Source organism: Onychostoma macrolepis, chromosome 25 (assembly GCF_012432095.1).
Source record: "Onychostoma macrolepis isolate SWU-2019 chromosome 25, ASM1243209v1, whole genome shotgun sequence".
In the NCBI taxonomy this organism is placed as follows: Eukaryota; Metazoa; Chordata; class Actinopteri; order Cypriniformes; family Cyprinidae; genus Onychostoma; species Onychostoma macrolepis.
In genome coordinates, this window is record NC_081179.1 from 15893619 (window position 1) to 15913438 (window position 19820).

Sequence of the window (19820 nt, forward strand, 5' to 3'; positions counted from 1 at the left end):
TAAAACATAATGCAATGTGTTAATATGATGGGTTTTTTCATGTTGATTTTTCACAGGTGTTTTACCTGTATCTTAAATTAAATTATCTTAAAGTGTGGTGTTGTATTGTAGGGTTTAAGGAAATGTCCATAAATGTAAAGGTCAATGTCTTGGCAGAAAATGACCTTCAACATTTTTCTTCTTCCATTTTTTTTTTCTTACAGTAAAGTTTTGTTAAAGTACATACATGTATAAAAGTACTTTAATAGCTTTTATTCATTATCTTTTTTTTATTCAATTCTTTAATAGAAACATTTAAACAACACAATTTTAATTGTTTACATTTTTAATAATAAAACATTTATTAATTTATGTAATGATGTTTACATTTTCTGAAGAAATCTGAGTCATGCTCACATAATTCATATGTATGAGCCAAAGTAATTGGAAGCATGACTAATAATATAGTCATTTTTCAATGTGGTATTTTAATTATAGTTTGTAGAAATGGGTTGAATAAATGTATTACGCTGACAGACTAAATAGCTAAGTTGTGTTGATAATAATTTCCATACAATGCTATCTAATAAGCACTTTAGGAATAAATTAGGCAAATTCGTTATAGGTCAATATTATCATACAGTATGTAGAAGTGTTAGTTGCATCTAGTTCTCATCTGTAATTGGTCAAACAAACAATTAGCTCCACCCCAAACTCACCCAGGTTGCTGGCATGTTGCTGGGTTGGGATATCTAACCAATAGGAGCAATATTTAGGGTTCATAGTGTTTACATTTGGGGGAGAAATCAACCTCCTAATGGCATATAACAGAAGTCTCTGCATATTGAACTGGGATTCTATAAAATAGCGACCTTTTTAAAGATGGTTTTGAAGTCAGTTGTGATGTCAGTGTGTTTATAATGGGTTCTGATCCAAAGAGCAATCCATTGATGTGCAAAGAGAATGAAAGAGAATGAAAATATTGGCACAAGAGTTCATCCATGAGACTTCAAAAGGGGACATTTTCTCTTTGCAGGAAGGTCTATCAAATGCAGCCTCACTGTAAATCCTCCTTTGAAAGTCTTTTGATAATAATTTATGACTTCACCTGATTAATTTTTATTATATGAGATTTGTATCTTTCCAATTAAATAGAGAATTCGAGTAGATAATAAATTAAGATTTTTTTTTTTTTTTTTTACGACTTTGACTTTCAAGATTTAGATTTTTAATTATCCAGTCAAGGTGCTTTTTATGCATGAGTTGAATGTATTCAAAGTACTGAATGTCACCGGAGACCAATTAACAGAGCACACAACCAACAACTCGTGCGCAATGACATCAGCACAGCACATGTCGGTCGTCTCAGGTCTTCAGAAAGAGCACAAAGTCATCTCCCCAAGAAGCCTGAGTGAGGACAGGACTGGGTCGAGAAGGCTGACTCATAGTTATTTATACCAATTTAGCTCTTCCTCCCTCGTGGGAATATCCTGATTGGACTGAAGTCGTGTGTCTGAAAGTCTGACGCTCTCAGGGAGAAAAACAACTGTGTGTGTTCCTCCTGTTATTTCCCAAAAGATCTGAATATCAAGGGGTTGCCTATACTGTATTAGCTACAGCTATCACTGATAAACAAGTCACAAAAACATTTACAGTATCTGGCATTAAATAATTATTTCACGAGTTCGCCTGCACATCCGAACTTGGCTTGCTGTCCTTAATGGAGGCTCGAACCCCCATTTCGGTACTACCTAGAGGGAGAAAAACAGGAACAGAGGAGGAGATGGGGAGGTGGAGGGATGCTGGGATGCTGGGAATCAATGAGAGCTGCTTATATAGGCTTGTGATGATGATTGACAGGACTGAATGATTAGGCTCCTCCCGAACCAACATTTGGAACTTCATACTTTGGGGATTCACTGATACTGATACTGTTAAGCCAATGGCTGATAACTGATATTCAGCTAATACTACATTCTATACTTTTTTGTCTATGTGCATTTAAAGGGATAGTTCATCCAAAAATGAAAATTCTTTCATTAATTACTCACCCTCATGTCGTTCCAAGCCTGTAAGACCTTCGTTCATCTTCAGAACACAAATTAAAATATTTTTGATGAAATTTGAGAGCTTTCTGACCCTGCATAGACAGCAACGCAACTAAAACGTTTTTTTTTTTTTACCATTTTAACTATTTTAAATATTTTTACAATGTTGTGGTGCTGTCTATGCAGGGTCAGAAAGCTCTCAAATTTAATCAAAATTAAATTTGTATTTGTGTTCCGAAGATGAACGAAGGTCTTACAGGTTTGGAATGACACGAGGGTGAGTAATTAATAACAGAATTTTCATTTTTGGGTGAACTAACCTTTTACTATAAAACAATAAAAAAAAAAAAAAATCAAATCTTGTAGGTAAATTTAGGCATCCTGACATTATAACGTACGGTATTAAAAATGGGTATATGTCTTAAAGATGACATTTAACAGATATTCGGCAAAAAATTTGATGTTGGATTTACTTTGAACATATAACTATTACGTTTTATTCAGTGTGTTATGTGCCGTTTCTCTAATTATTTTTTTCTCAGAATTTGCTATTATATTTCACAAAAAATTACAAAGAAATTGCAAGTAACACAAACAAAAAGACTGAAATAGTATTTTCATTCTCTGATAATCTTGTTTTATTTACAACTTCAAAAAATCTTCTTTTTTTTTTTTTTTACAGTGAAGGAGAGCTCACTATTGGAAGTAAACATTAGCCGTTTTACCTTTCTAGGGCATGTTTTGGTGTCTTCACCACTCCGGCCCAGGATTCACAGTCATGCCTTTAACCCAGATAAAGCCAAAAGGCCTTAATGGTCCCCCAGAGATCTAATGCCCTAGATATGCCTCCCGCCCCATTTCTGCCAGAGCAAGAACCCTAAATCAATGCTATTGAGAAACCAATTAATCACTTTTCCAGCTGGGTCAATAATTTTAATCTAATACGATTAGGAAAGGAAGACAGCAGTGTCCTGAGACTGACCTTCTGGACAAGGGTCCAGGGGTTGTTTATCAATAAAGTAGGCTGTAGCTTGATGCTTTCTGGGCTAATTTATTTTATTTTTCAGCTAATCTAAATCCCCGTTTGAGCCAGTACAAGGCAAACAAAACTGATCCCAGAATTGCACATTTAGCCCACCAATATGTGACGCATAAACAGGTAGGGAACAGAGCGACCTGAGCGGACATGTCCATTAAGCATCTATTCTAAGAATAGGATACACACACGAATCCTGAATGAATAATGGAGAGGGCTCTCCAGGAACTCATCTCCTCAATGCCGTCATCTGACCAGAAACCAACCTAATGATCACACACACTGAGCAAAAGGATGTCGTGCATGATTAATGCCGAGCAGCTCTTCATCTTCATATATTTCAGCAGCACTCAACTGTCTACAAATTCTGATATCAATTTCAATCTAACACGTCAAATGTAGATGAAGATGTCAAAAACACTATTTCATATTTAATAGGAATAGCAGTCCAGTAGTTGTTCAACTACTAATTGGCTGGTAATTTAGGTAGACTAGTTGTTTTTTTATTTAATTTTATTTTTGGTGAAGCTCTAGTCTAAAGGATGAAAATTCTTTGCCCTCAGTAATAAATTAAAACAAAATTCAATTTTTTTTAAATTTATATATTACGCATTTCATGTAATTTTCAATAATGCATTGACCTAGAATAAAATATGCTCTGTTTTCACAAATCTGTTTACCTTATAACATATATGGCATATTAAACAATATATATGGTGTATTTAAATGGACTCACTGATCACAAACAAATATGAAATTGGGTCATTTGTTTAACATTTGTCAGAACTGGCTGTTCAGTACATCAGTGGGATTTCCATGCTATCCAAATGTAACATTTGCTTACTAGCATGCTGCCCACGTCCAGATGGTAAGAGTTTGCAGTGCGGCCCAATAAGATCTGGATCACACAAGTGTTTCCCAGAGATCCTGTGTACATATGAGTGGCTCCCCTGTTCTTATAAACTCTGTTCCATTTTATCTTGTTGTTGCCTGGTTTGAAATGAACATTTCTGAATCAACAGTTTACCTGTCAGGCACTCTACATCCTAGTTAAAAATGTCACCTTTCCATAAATACATCATAAAATAATCAAAATAATAGTCTTTTCTGGGCCAAATACAAATGTTTTGGGTAAGGAGAACGTGAGGCACCTGTGAAATCTTAACAAACACCTCACATTTGTTTGGGACTCTCACTTGAGTGAAAGAAACAGCTTCACTTAAACTATAAAATAGCCTATACAAAAATATAAACATGCCATGGCTGTTTTGCTGTTATTTTTTAAGCCACTTGCCAATTTTAAATTCCCTGTGTAGAAATACTGCTACACACGACGAGAAAGAAGTTTTAAAAGCTGAAGTCGTCTCCCACGATGAACGTCCCCGGAGAAACCCGCTTGTCTCGTGACCTGCAGAAATTCGCGCTTTTAAGAACGGCGGGAAACCCCTCAGCGATTTAATAATCATGCGCCTCTTGCTTTGGCCAACAGAGGGAGACATTTGATATGGTTTCAGTGATACTGATAAGTTATTGAACAGAATGTCTTCTGGCACAGGGATTTTTTTCCACCAAAATGGAAATTTATTTTAAAAACGAGCTAATATATCTTAATATGTGTCTTTACTAGAAGTATTTTAGCACGAATATTTGATTTCTTTCTTACTTGTCATACATTATCGGTAGTCTACCAACTATCTTCAGATCATTAATCACATTATATAGGCTAGATATAAAATATATATTAAACTTAAGAAAACAGTAAACATAAGTGTTTGATAAAACATAGGATTTTCTGTCTGACTCAGTCTGGGGTCAACCAATAGGAACTGAAAATCAGAAGCCATTATCTCATGCATTCATAGCAATGAATGCTAGATTTGCTGCTATTTATAATATATATTTGACACTATCTACCAGTGTTTGATTGAGAGGCCAAGATAAAAATACACATTTTGTTAGAAAATGCAAGAATTAGGCATATGCGATTGCACCCAAACATAAACAAAAACATATTAATTTGCCCATAAATCAGTTTATCTTTGCCCTAGCACTCAAACATCAGTGTACTGAAATATGGGAGATACAATATCTAACCACTAGGTGGAACTGTTATTACAATGATCACACTGCTAGTGTGTGCTGATGTTTGGGTATGATCGTGACTTAGCCTACATGTTATGAATCACTTTAGTAATAACTGATGCGTTCACTGAGAGCTCAAATAGGCTATATAATATTTGTAAAACTATTTGTATAAAGCAATTTGACTTTGTTTATCTTGGTAGGTTAACATTTCACTTCACAGGGTATGTTAACATTATTTCACAGTTAGTTAGCAAGATTTGACTGTGTTTGAATGGAAATATAGGTAGGCCTATATCTGTTTTTACATTTTATGTTTTTATATGGAAATCCAAAGGCCCTTTTAAGTAATTGGGCGTGTTTGATCTACAAGGTCACATGCAAATAATTGGTGGAAATATGTAGCCAACAAGTTCTTATGTAAACAGTAACTCATAGTTTTAGAACTATAGGTTTGCTAAAGACAATACGCCATGGCCTAGGGCAAAAAAAGAGATAGGTTATCATACGTTAACATTTCCACATAAGCAATGAAATCGTGATCCACCCACCTTAAGTTTACAGCAACATTCCAGCAACTGAAATTCATCTTTTGTTTATAAGAAATAACAGATATCAGTTACACTGGCCCCTGTAAACTGATCCAAGGCCAGTTAATACTTGCTTCAATGATGCTATCATTGTTTAAAACAGCACATTGGAAACAGATCTAAGATAAGCTAGCAAGCTGTCATTATAATTACTGATTTCTTCATAATTCGACAGAAAATATGATAAGCATCTTTGGAAAGATTTCTGTGGAAATGTACAGTATGCATGCATACCAAGGGTGTTCTTAAAGCAAGCAGGAAGAAGCATTGTCGAGAAGTCTGAATGAAAATAAAAGAATTCTTATGAAACCAAACACACTTACAATGCAGAAATGCTCCACCCTAAAGCTCTTATCATATAAATAATCATTGATAACATGCCAGGTGAATTACATGCTATTTTTCAGGCAAGAACTCAATCAGTATATTCAATAAAAACAAAAGACAACAGCACAATGTGAGTCATTATTGATGTTAATGACATTATGACATTTACAACTTCTGAAATCTCATTGAATAACATGTTGGCCGGGCATAATGGTACATTACCAGGACAAATTAGATGGGATAATGAAGGATTACTGAATATTTAGGCCAGTGGTCTGAAATGGAACACTATTGACATACTTGGCCAAATTCAGCTCATTATTAGGAATGAAATGAGCGAAAATCCATTGCAACACGAAACAAAAACATTCTTCACATAAATAGCAAGGCAAGAATAAGGAAACACTTGTTCAGTTTCTAGAGTACTCTTTTCTCTGTCCAGCCTGATTAGGCAGGTGAGATAAAAACTGGTTCACTTCTTCCGCCTGATGCCTTCTACACTGGCCTACTTCTCTAATGGCGGTTTATTTAGTTCAGGTCAAGTTTTACCCATAACTGCATCCAGCCTAATTGAGCCCAAATAACTGTTGTGAGACGTGGACAACATTCTCTCACCAATAGACTGATTTAGACACAAAAGATTTGATTGCAGTCAGACTATGAATGATAGTAGACCAACCCAGTCAGTTCATTTACAATACCATTATTATTATAGATAAGGTTATTAATATATCAACTAACTATATATTATACAATTAATAGGTAATAATTAATGCATTAATTATTAATTAAAGTTTTAATGAAAGGAGTATTCAAACATTTTTGATTTGAGTAAAACATTTAATATTTTAGAGATTATTATTCTTATTATTATATAATATTAACAAAATTATGAGTATAATAACTTTGAATATCTAGTCAGCACACATGAACTCTGCGGTACTCTTTTAAAAGCATCCCAGGATGCACCTCATGAAGATTTAATGAAATTCTTATTAAATTACAATTTCCTGACCTCATTAGTGGATCATAAATAACCAAACAAGAACATCAATGAATATATTAATAATTTATTATTCCTTATACTTGAACAAAAGGGGCATTTTTTTATTCTTAGTAAACTTTTTTCATTTCACATTAAGTGTGAACAACACAAGTACAGTGTGATATCAAGAGTATAAAATAAACGGATATAAGGGATTTTTTTCTTGAGGCACATTTTCTGATTACTTTCCACTTCTTGTATAAATCCAGCAGATTTATACTGGTAAACAATACAGTTTTGTCCCCGAACACCTGCAATCACGTGTCTGGTGCACAGGAAGTGATGTAAATTAACATGCATTGAACATAGTCCTGTTTATACACATAAACAAATGTATTTAAACACATGTATGTAATGTATAAATATGCACTGCAAAATGGTTTAAAATCAATTAAGGTTTAATACTTCAGCAGAAAGAACATTACTGAATTTCTTTTTTCTAACAATGTTTTAATGAAATAAAATGAGAACTTTTGAGCCCTCTCATTTATAAGCCCATTGTACAGAATACATTCATACAGAGTACAACCTCTTCTGATGGTGAGGTATGTGAAGCATACTAACAATCACATTCAGTGCCTCACACTCAAGGCACTGTATAACAGATAATTTACATAGAAGCAACTATAATTTTCTTTAAACGTTTGACCAAGAGGTGGCACAGTCCTGAAACATCTCAAGTACCATAATGTCCAAATGATACAAAGTTTTATTTCACAATCCAACAGAACTACAAGCAGTTCCTGCTTGTCCTTCCCTGAGAGAGGGTTGGACTTTTCAATGCACCAAAAAAACACAATGATGTAGCATTATATCTGCCCTGATTTCAATAAACATACATTTTGGAAATCAAAATGAATGGCATCTAATACATTATTAATATCTTAAGAGATTTACAAGTCATTGTCAAGCTTGATAAATGACCTCATTTTAATACACTTAACCGCAAATACACTGAGTATAACACTGGATTTCAAATCCAGCCCACTTCGGACTGACTTGCTTTGTCAAATGCAAATTTAAAAAGGTGCAGTCACATTGGTGAATTTTTTCACTTAAAAAAATCACTTTCAAACCAAGCAGTTTTCGGTTGATCACTGCAGTGAATTTTTGTGACTAACTTGAACCCGATGCAGGAAATCTTTCACCCGCACACAAAATTCCTGATTACAGAAGTGAAATTTCGCAAGTCCATTGTGAACCGTCACTAGTAGCAACATATAAAGCTCGGCTCATAAGTCATTTTCAAACCAAGTAGCTTACTTAATTTGCGTGAGAAGCTTGAACCTGTTGCAAAATCTGAAAATATTTCGCCAAACAACAGTAAATGTGACCGCACCTTGAGACAAAAATCTGCGCAATAAAACAATAAACATAAAATTAAGACAAATTAATATGATACAGAATAATGAAGTTGGCTATATCATTCATGCACTTTTGCGAGGCAATAAAATCTGAAGACATTTCAATAAAGGAATGCAAATATGTTGTGGCACATATTACACTGCGAAGGCTCAAGGCAAAGTGGCGCGAGTAACGTTAAACACACGTATTTTAACATTATGCAAGTAAACTTTACGCACTTAAACTTGTAATATATCCAGTAAACTCTTCCTTATCCCATTATGTACATTAATACATTTATACACGGCTTTAAACAACATGAACAAATGTTTTCTTTCTATATTTGCCACTTTTTGCATCATGTTTACAGACATGCTGATGAATAATAATTATTCTCTATGAAGACAAACAAGCCACATTCAGACCTCAACACGCTTGCTAAAAACATCTCGTTTGGAAACGGCAAACACGCCGCTGGTTTACCTCAAAACCAGCATGCGGCTGGGATGTTTATATTGTGGTCGGTTGGAGGAGCAGCAGGGTGTTTCAGGAAGTGCTACTTCTCTTCCTGGTTCGAGGTCTTCTTAGCATCACCTCCTCCTCTTGATCACTCTCACACTCTCTTTCGAACGTGGCCACCGTTCGACCTACATAGCCCAACTTGGGTTTGTCCTGTAAACGATATTGAGATGCATTCTTGACATGGGATTCGACTGATACCAACATGCCAGAATCTTGGGTATGAAAATTTGGTCATATTATTTGACGATTTGCCTGGAGACTCCTGGATGTACTACAGCCAAGTTACAGACAGTTATCTATTTTGGAAATGATTAATGGAGTATAATTGAGCAGGGTCCATGAAATACCTGTGTTTTGGTGTGACTTTTCTTCATCATGCGTGTCAAGTGGTTGCAGAGGGCCACGATTCTGAAAGAAAGCTATTGGAGAGCAGGGAGAAAACTTAATTTTGGAACTTTTAGACTAAACACAAGAAAGATTCAAAAGTCTGGGGTCAGTAAGATTTTTTCCAAATTTCTATGGAAGAAATTAACTTTTTTGTTCAGCAAAGATGCATTAAATTGAACAAAATTGACAGTAAAGACATTTATAATGTTACAAAAATTTCTATTTCGAATAAATGCTGTTTTTTTGAACTTGAAAATTGTCACGGATTCTACAAAAATATTAAGCAGCATAATTATTTTCATCATTGATAATAAAAAATGTTTTGAGCAGCAAATCAGCATATCAGAATGATTTCTGAAAGATCATATGACACTGAAGACTGGAGTAATGATGCTGAAAATGTAGCTTTGCATCACAGGAATAAATTACATTTTAAAATATACTGAAATAGGAAACAGGTATTTTAAATTGTAATAATATTTCACAACGTTACTACTTTTTACTGTATTTTTGATTAAGTAAATACAGCCTTGGTGAGCATAAGAGACTTAATAAAAATTCAAATTAAAAAAAAAAAATCTTACAGACCCTGAAGTGGTAGTGACCATAAAATGACACATTATTTCAACCCCATCATAGTAAGACTGAAATGCATATGCTTATAATTTTAACAAATACATGGGTAAATTCTAGTAGTTTCACAGTTTCCATGTGCTTTATAAATAAATTCACACATTAAATTGGAAATAAAAATCCTCAAATAACATTTGTTTTAGGGCTAAGCTCTACAGGGTTGAATGGTAAAGTGTCTAATAAAAGATCATTGCATCTAGCCATATATATTCTTGTTCGCATCCAAAAATGCTACTATAAGGCCACTCTCCCACTCCCCATGTCCCAACAGAGTTGAACAGAAAGTGCAGAAAAACATATTAAAATCATCTGCAAGAAGTCACTGGGGGCACATATAGCACTATTTCCATAGACATTTAGCATTTTGATGGCAAAGCGATGAGCAAGTCCTACCTGCCACCTCCTCCGGGCATGTTGTCTCCGGAAGTTCTCAATGTTCACCACAGATTGTCGTCGCACCAGGGCTTGTCTGGGGTTTACGGGCTAAAGAAAAAACAATTACAGTGTCATAACTGTTCAATAAGAGTCTTTGGATTTCCCCAGTTTATCAACTACCAGGTGAAAAATCTTCGGTCTGATTGTTTATAAAATGAATAGCACACCTTTCCTCAATAAACCACATGATTTGAGGTATCATAAGCACAAACAGTGTTCACAGTAGAGTCCTAGCCCTAAGTATGAGCAATAGTAAAAGTGATGCCTTAACACAAATGAAATTGCACAAGTTCCAAGAAACACACACCCCTAAGGGACTGAGTACAGTTTATCTCTTTCCATCCCACAATGCACCACAGCCAGCTGCAGGACTAATGATCAGTGGGAGGTATGTACTGTAATCATCATTCCAGTGCTTTATTCAATATGAAAAGAAATAACATCACAGTTTATGTCAAGCAGCATGCTGGCATGATGTGCTGAAGAAAACGTCCAAGTGCTGATGTTCACAAATCAATACACATATAACAAATATGACTTTTTGATCAAAATTAAAGTATGAGCATGGCAATGAGCATGTAGTGCTTTAAATACAGTAGGTACATTCACAAATAAATTAGAGAACTTTTAAACTGCTTATAAGAAAGAAAAAAAAAGAAAGAATGTTACAATTTATGGCCAAAATCATATTTATGTCATCTGTAAACAAAAGAAAAACAACCCATGCATAAAGATGAAATGAAATCATAAACGCTGACATCATTTCATCACTATTACTGTTCAAAGAAAGAATGTTTTGTAGATGTTTGATCAGCATTTGACCAGAAATGAAAGAAACACTGACAAGAACAAACATATTGATGAATATGGTGAATTCAAAAGAATGCTGTTGAATGCTGTAGAGCAGCAGCATTTACATAATCTAATTATTTTGGTATAAAGTATATACAAAACAAGTTACAAATAAACAAGACAATTTTAAACTCTGACTTTTGCAGGTACAGTAAATTTAATTCCAAACATGTCTCAAAAGTGTCTCAAACTAATGTTCTGTTGAGGTAATAATCTTTACACAATAATTTAAGTTTTGGGATATAAACCTTATTAGCTTGGCTCATAAATATTAATAAGGTGGCAATGTTTGGTGCATTATTCGGACTTGCTGCTTGCACATTCTTCTATTTTACTGCCTAAACAAATGCTGCTTTGTCTTAAATCATTGGTTCTTCATTTTTGTTTTTTCTATTTTTTTCTTTTCTCTTTTCACAAAAACTAAACTCTTAAAACATAAAAGTGCATTGATAAGCTCAAGAATTTCTAGACGAGACATGTATCCACAGTTATAATGGTTGCCATAGGCATTTTTTTCAAAGATTTATGTTTCGTCCTCGGACGTATATAATATCATACTGTGATGTGTGACTATGTGTTCTTTTCCCTTGTGAGTCTCTCTCTCCTCGTCGCTCCAGGTTCTGGCTGCTAATTACCTGGGAATGCGGATTAGCTCCTCTCTGGGCGTCGCATCCTTTAAAAACGCGCTTCTGAACAATACACAGGGGGCGCGGCTTTGAGTGCGTGTTCTGCCGAGAGGACACGCTGGTGTTGGCGTTCCTCCGGCCTGTTGTCAAGTTGATCAAAAGTGAAATAGCCCATTACTTGCTTAATGTTGTTCTAACTGTTTTTCCCTCCGTTTAGTTTTGTTTTTATGTTCAAAACTGTGTTGGTATTAAAAGGTAATCTGTAAATAGGGAAACGTAACTATCCTGTAGGAACTTGTTTTTCTTCATCTACGCTTTCTTTTTGTGACGTTCTTCATTTATGTTACTCCACGTTGTCCCTAGACTGGGACATAGCATTTATTTTGGGCATTTTTTGCCTTTATTAGGATGGGACATAATATAAAACAGAAAGCAAAGTAGGAGAGGGATGGGGGGGATCGGGAAAGGTTCGCGAGCCGGGACTCGAACTTGGGACGCCCGAAGCTCAACTGTGCTATATGTTGGCGAGCTGCCCACGAGGCTATTGACGCCAAGGCCGAAGGCATTTTTAACCTTATCAAACTAGCTTATGAATATTAATTAGGCTTCAGTAAAGGTCTTTAGAATTTAAAGGGAAAGTTCGCCAAAAAATGAAAATTCTGACATTATTGACTTCCCCTCATGCCATTTTAGACCTGTGAAGCTTTCTTTCTTCTGTAGAACACAAAAGAAGATATTTTAAAGAATCTTCAAACATTCTTTGTTACAACTGGACAACAAAACACTGTGACATTTCTCAAAATATCTTCTTTTGTATTCTATACAAGCTTGGAATGACATGAGGATGAGTAAATGAGTGAAATATTATTTTAAATAGATCTTTAAAGCTTTTACATTATTACTATTGCCCAAAATGTTAAGGGACAAACTGAGACAGTGGTTAACATTGCTACTTTTATCAGCTATGCCTCTGAATTCACATCTTGCTTCTAATTCATTGTATCACTGTAGTCTAATCTCCACTAGTTAGACTCAGAGATGTCTGGCTGCGCTTGAGGACGTAGTTCGCCATCACAGGCCCTGGTCAGCAGCTCCTTCAGGGCCTCGTTCACCTCATTGTTCAGAGCTGAGATGGATCCCAACGCCTTGTTCCCAGCCTCTCCATTTAGTGACCCCATAACCTCCTGCAACCATCTGAGTTCTGCGTTCAGCTCCTGTCTGAGGGAGCTCAGGTGGGCTTCTCTAGTCAGGTAGCGACTGTCGATGCTGGCTAAGCTGGCGTCGGTTGTCCTCAAGTCCTCCTGAAGGCCTTTCCTCAACACCTCCGCTTTTCGAAACTCATAGCGCACCTGCGAGAGCTCCTGCCGGATGCTTTCACTTTCCTCTTTATACCAAGCTTCCTTCTCAATGTAGATGGAGAGAAGAGCCTCAACATCATCCTGAAGGGATTCACGGTTCTGAGTCACATTTTCGAGACCCATTTCCACCAATGAGATGTCCTCTAGAACGCTGGCGAAACGCTCAAAGTTGACATAGGTGTTGTTGGGTGGCATGCTGGAGTGGGATTGAATGGTGTACTCTTTCAGGCGTTTGGTCTTCAGCTGCTGCGATTCCACTTTTGTTTGCACCTCTACGGTGGCGCTGTTGTCCTCCGGCTGTTCGTGGGTCTTCGCATAGAGAAATTAGGAGGAAGAAGGAGTAAGAAGGTAGTTTGCTTTTTCACCAGGATGACAAAGCACTCAACTCACGCAACAGGTAAGCAGCAGATCCAGGCAGGAGAAGTTAATGCTGGTCTCAGGATGTTAGGATGAGGAGAACAGCATGGTACACACAGGATTCAGTCGTCGATTAGAAGAATTCATCAACATGCGATTGCTTCCATGATGAAGACTTGCATGCATACGTGCATCTAATAGTTGGCCAACAAGGTAATACCAGGATTTGCTGTTTGGATTTGGGATAGTTCACCCAAAAATTATACTTTTGGCATCATTTACTCACCCTTGTGTCATTTTTAGGGATTTTTAAGTCTTTTTAGGGATGTTTCAACTGTTTTTTACTATTAAATGAAAGTTAACAAGACAACACTGTATGGACAGAAATAAAACACTTCTTAAAATATCTTCATCTGCGTTCCACCCCTGTTGAAAAAACCAGCATATGCTGGTTAGGTATGTTTTGAAGCATGGCAGCTGGTTTAAACTGGTCCTTAGTTGGTCATGAGCTGGTTTAAGCTGATCCTGAGCTGGTTACAAGCTGGTTTAAACTGATCATATGCTGGTTATAAGCTGGTTAAGAGCTGGTTTAAGATGGTCATGTGCTGGTCCTAAGCAACTAGCTTCTGCTAAGGACCAGCTCATAAACAGCTTATAACCAGCTCAGGACCAGCTTTAAACCAACTCATGATCAACTAAGGACCAGCTTAAACCAGCTCAAACAAGCTGCCATGCTTTAAAACATACCTAACCAGCATGACAGAAGAAATAAAGAAAGTCAATTGAAAGTACAAGTTTGAAACACATTAGGGTGAGTAAATGACAACAATTTTTACTTTTGGGTGAACTTTGCCTTTAATTGTACAATTCAACTAGAGTAGAGAGAGGCATATGTAATATTACAGCATGTTTTCCTGCCATATGTGTGTAAACCCCAAGATCAGTTCATTCTGTACACACCAGCAGAGTAAAGTTCAACACTCATGTATGTTATAATGGCAGTAAGAAGCATTCATTTAAAAAAAGCCACATAAGAGTAGATAAACATGCTTTCAACTGTGTATGTTTCCAACTTAATCCAAGTGGTTACCTTAATCCAGGGGTGGTTGAGTGCGTCTTGTATCTTAAGCCTCTTTCTGCAAAGAAAACAAACACAAAGCAAACTGAAGGTAAATACAGTGCCCGCAAGGTGACATGGTCGGTTCACTTAGTTGTGTCGTGGCCACGAGATGCTATGTTGAGGGAACGACAACTATTTCTTGTGGCCACGACTTCTTATGTTGAGGGAACAACATATTTTTCTCGTGGCCACGAGTTTAATGCGTAAACAAACCTGCGTGACCATAGCAACCCTGGATTATCAGATATTCTCATAAAACATTTTTATTAACATTAAACATTTAATTTAATATTTGTATAGGCCATTATTATTATTATTATTACTACATTAACTTATAGGGTTATATTTTTATATTTGTTATTTCCCCTTTCAATTTGTGTATCGCTTTACCTAGTTAACGTTTTGTGTAATTATGCTATATTTGCTAGCCTACCATATATTTAGCAAATACTGTGAATGCCTGACAATTATGGCAATAAAGTTTTGACTTTATGATTGTATAATATCACGTTCCCACGAATTAATATCTCATAGCCACAACATATTATTATGATGTCGTGGCCACGACAAAACTAAGTGAACCGACTATGTCACCAGAAATGTAAGGTAGAAACTTCATTTGGACATATACGTAGCAAGTCTAAGCATGCCTTAATAAACACTTGATGTGTGAGACATCATCATAGAACATGACAGATACAGAACTGGCCTGAGACATTAAACATATTAAATGTGACTGTAATGAAAATTGCATGCTCATACCTGCCCAATATTGTAAATTAAAAAAGGCTTTTTTGAAGGCCAGTGACAGAATCCTATTGTTTTGATGTGTGTGCTTATAAGAAAACTACATAAAACTGGGATTTCCTGCAGTAAAGTAATAACAAATTTCACTTAGACAGACTCATTTTCCTCCCAAAAAAGGCCCCAAAGTGTTGCTGAAGCCTTCACTGCTGCTTCTCATTTCGACTGAACCCTGGTTTGACCTCTCACCTTGTATCTTTCACCAGCAGCTGTCTGATGAAGCTTTTGGCCAGTTCACTGGTGTTGCCGAAGAACTCCTCATCAAATTCGAAGCTCACTGCTGAGATGTTTGCAAGAGTTTCCTGCTTAGAGTCGCCCAGGAATGGCGATGCCCCACTTAATCTGAAACAGAAAGGCAAATACTTGACCTATGTGGAAGCACATCGGAAATTCCTGTTAATTAATTCCCGAAACTGATCCCACAGTGGAATCCAAACACGTGCTCCCATAGTTCATGTATCAGACAGCTGTTAAGTGCCATAATTATGTTCATAACGGCCATGGGTGGAACAGTATGGGTGCCACTGTCTGACAGCCCAAGGCTCAACCTGTCACTCATTATTCATTTTTATGGTTTATTGCTATATTTACAATTCTCTATAAATATATAAGCATATGAACCGTTAATTTCATATTTATTTAATACCTGTCGTTCATATATGTTAATTTATCTGCCCAATATTAATTAATTTATTTAAAAATAATTATTTAATAATACTTATTCAGGTTTTATTTAATAATATATATTTATCTATGTAATAATTCTTAGTTATTTGTTAATAATAATTACATTTAAAAATAATTTAAATTAAAATAGTTATATATTTAACTATGAATATAATCATTAATTACAAACAACTGTTTTTCAAAAACATTTTTTTTTTAAAATCACACAGACCTCAAACTTTTGAATGGTAGTGTCATTTTAAACTATTGCAACTGCAAACTACTGCATAAACCACTGCATTACGTGGCTAACTAATTTTATAATTGGATATTGTTTATCCTACTATATTAAAAATTTAGGTGATCTATATTTCAAATAAGAGAAAATTCAATTCTACAAAATTATTGTCAGATTTATTAAATCTAAACAAAAACGCTCTACAAACTGAGCATAAACTGAGTATCCTGGGTGTGATCAGATATTCATCTCATAAATAAAAAATAAATGTTACACACTTTATGGAAATGACCATTATTAGGAATAATAAAATATTCACTTTGGCAATGGGTGTAGCATTATGGGTGTTATTGTGTACCATTATGAGAACCTCTCATTTATTATTCACCAGTGTGCTACATCAATACATTTGTTCAGCATGCGACCTGTGTATGGAACTCAATGGAATCTATCAATCACTCTGTGGAATGTCTATGAATGTCTGGATGTCCTGTCAGAGAAAAAAAAAGGAATCCACATTCCTCTATTCACACTTACAGGATGTATGTAATGACTCCAATGGTCCTGGAGGAAACAGAGGGGCGGAAGAGAGCACATGGTTAAGCCATAGCCGAGTATTGATGCTTGCTGTATGTAAAGTACAAAGCGAGATGTGCTTAAGAGTTCTCACCACATGTCTGCCTCTAATCCCAGCTGCTCATAGTTGACTATCTCTGGAGCTGAAAATAAACCAGGTTAGAGGCATCAGCTACAATTCATTCAAAACAACCATGTGGGACACCCAAAGATGGCAGAGAATTTCAGCAGCATCTGACACATCAGTAATATTAAAATGAATCATTTACATTTTACATCATGAACTTTTGAACTTACCAACAAATTCTGGAGTCCCAAAAATGTTTTTGAACTCCACTCCTTCCCTAATCCTATGCGCCAAACCAAAGTCGATAAGTTTGATCCGTGGCAGTTGGATATTGTTATCCAGCAGCATGACATTTTCGGGCTGAAAACCAAATAAATTACCAATTAAAAGCCTGAGTAATTAAAATGTAATTAATTTCCATTGATATTATGGGTGTCACTGTATGACAGCATTGAACTGGTCATTCATGATTCACAATTCTTAATTCTTTATTCCTACATAATCCTACATGATTATGTGAACATTAATTTCAAGTTTATTTGTTTATCTGATTCATATTTCCAATTACAGTGGCATGCGAAAGTTTGGGAACCCCTTGCAGAATCTGTGAAAATGTGAATCATTTTAACAAAATAAGAGAGATCATACAAAATGCATGCTATTTTTTTATTTAGAACTGTCCTGAGGACAACTATTAAAAAAGGTCCAAACAATCACTGATGCTCCAGAAGGAAACACGATGCATTATGAGCCGGGGGGTGAAAACTTTTTGAATTTGAAGATCAAGGTAAATTGTACTTGATTTGTCTTCTGGGAAACATGCAAGTATCTTCTGTTGCTAAATAGAAAAAAAATTATATTTCAACAAAACAAGAAAAATATGGACATCATCCTGTTCAAAATTTTTCTCAAATAGTTGTGTTTGAGTCCCTCAATTGTCCTCAGTGTGAAAAGATGGATCTCAAACTCATACAGTCACTGCTGGAAAGGGTTCAAATATGCAAAAGATGCTGGGAAACTGAAGAATCTGCAGGACATGGAGGATTTTTCTGAAGAACAGTGCTCAGTTTAACTGTTCAGAACAAACAAAGGACTCATGAACAACCATCACAAAACAAAACAAAACAAAAAAATCAGTCATAGATCATCCAGGTAACCACACACAGTATTAAGAACCAAGGATTCACAAACTTTTGAAGGGGGTTATTTTAATAATTTCAGCTATTTTTTTTTGTCTTGTGAACTGTATGTAAACATATTTTATGTAAAATATCTTACTCAGGACAGTACTAAATAAAAAATAACATGAATTTTGTATGATCTCTCTTATTTTGTTAAAATTATTCACATTTTCGCAGATTCTGCAAGGGGTTCCCAAACTTTCGCATGCCACTGTACATGATCTATAGTTCTAAAAACAAAATCTATTCTACAATCAAGTGGGAAACACTTCAGTTAGATGCGACTAAATTGGGAGGAAAATGTAACTTAAATGAGAAAATAGTGAAACTGAAACATCTTGAGTTCACAAAACACATTGTAGCCTTGCAAACCATTTTTGTATTGTTCATGACAATGATGGAAATACAAGCTTTCTATTTTCAAGTCCATCTCAGCAAATGCTACTTGTCATATGTGCGTCTGGCTAATCAACGCTAACCTCCACCTCAGCAGTTTGCATGCTGATGAAGTGGCTGAAGGTTTCGTGTAATTCTGAGGGACGTTGCGTGGGACTCAACACCTGTTATGTTCCCATATTAATGCCTCTACGTACTCAAGAGGTGAAAAGAGGCATCCAGCTGACTTCAAGTGTGGAGGAGGACGCACACCATGTTCCCGTAGGAATTGTGCCATGTCTAGGATTTGCCTCCTAATCAATGTGAAAAGAAAGGTGAGAAAACTATATATGTTAGCACCCTAAAAATGTACTGGCTACTTGCAAAATCTCTGAATTTAGCTGATAGCTAAATTAGCTAAATTAGTCCTCCAGAGGTCACATTTGAAGGCTGCATACGTCATCAGGGCAGTCTCATTTAAGAAAAGTAATCGTTAAATTTCAAAGTAAAAAAGAAATTACTGTATTACACCTCACGGAATAACAGTGAATTTTATTACGGTTACTTTTCTTAAATAAGAGATCCTTGATGACGTGTAGCCTACAAATGCGCTCTACGGCGGACGCAGCCTCTGAAATGAGGTGCAGCTTTTGAGTGTTATGCTAAGCTAAGCTAATCCAGTGACCTAATTAGTGGCTATATTAAATCTCAGAATTTAGCTGTTAGCTAAAATAGATATTTTCTTTTGTGAGGAAGGACATGTTTTGTTTACATAGGCTATCAGTTAGCATATGTTATTTTGAACATGAGCCTGTGTTATGCTAAGCTAAGCTAATATCCAATGAGCTGGCTACTTATGTTGTTTTGAGCAAGAGAGGGAGTTATGTTACGCTAAAATATCCAGTTACCTAATTAGTCAAAGGCTACTTTCTAAATCTCTGTTAATTAGCTATTTTTAGGAATGTTAATTGAAGTAAGCGAAATATAGTTATGAAAGTAATACCACTGAGTGAGCCAATTCACAGATAAAGATACAGTAAGATAAACATATTAATTTGAATGAACAGCTGTTTTTATTTACATAGCAAATACATTTCGTGTTTGTGTTTCTAAGCGGATATCCAGTGATATACTGCAATTAGTCACTGTTATGTCCTGACTAATAGGCTACC

At 35.7% G+C, this 19820-nt stretch overlaps 1 protein-coding gene across 2 annotated transcripts in view; it reads right to left on the reverse strand.

Annotated features, from left to right (window-relative positions):
• Positions 1-7118: 7118 nt before the first annotated feature.
• dapk2b (death-associated protein kinase 2b) overlaps positions 7119-19820 on the reverse strand; it is a 40515-nt gene continuing 27813 nt past the window's right edge. The window contains exons 5-12 of one of the 2 annotated variants that reach the window (XM_058767017.1): positions 17323-17452; positions 17120-17168; positions 16987-17013; positions 15735-15887; positions 14712-14757; positions 10387-10476; positions 9321-9392; positions 7119-9123 (exon numbers count right to left, since the gene is read on the reverse strand). In XM_058767017.1, coding sequence (XP_058623000.1) covers positions 8998-9123; positions 9321-9392; positions 10387-10476; positions 14712-14757; positions 15735-15887; positions 16987-17013; positions 17120-17168; positions 17323-17452 — 693 coding nt within the window. In that variant the 3' untranslated portion in view covers positions 7119-8997. The other variant, XM_058767018.1, reaches the window with a different exon arrangement.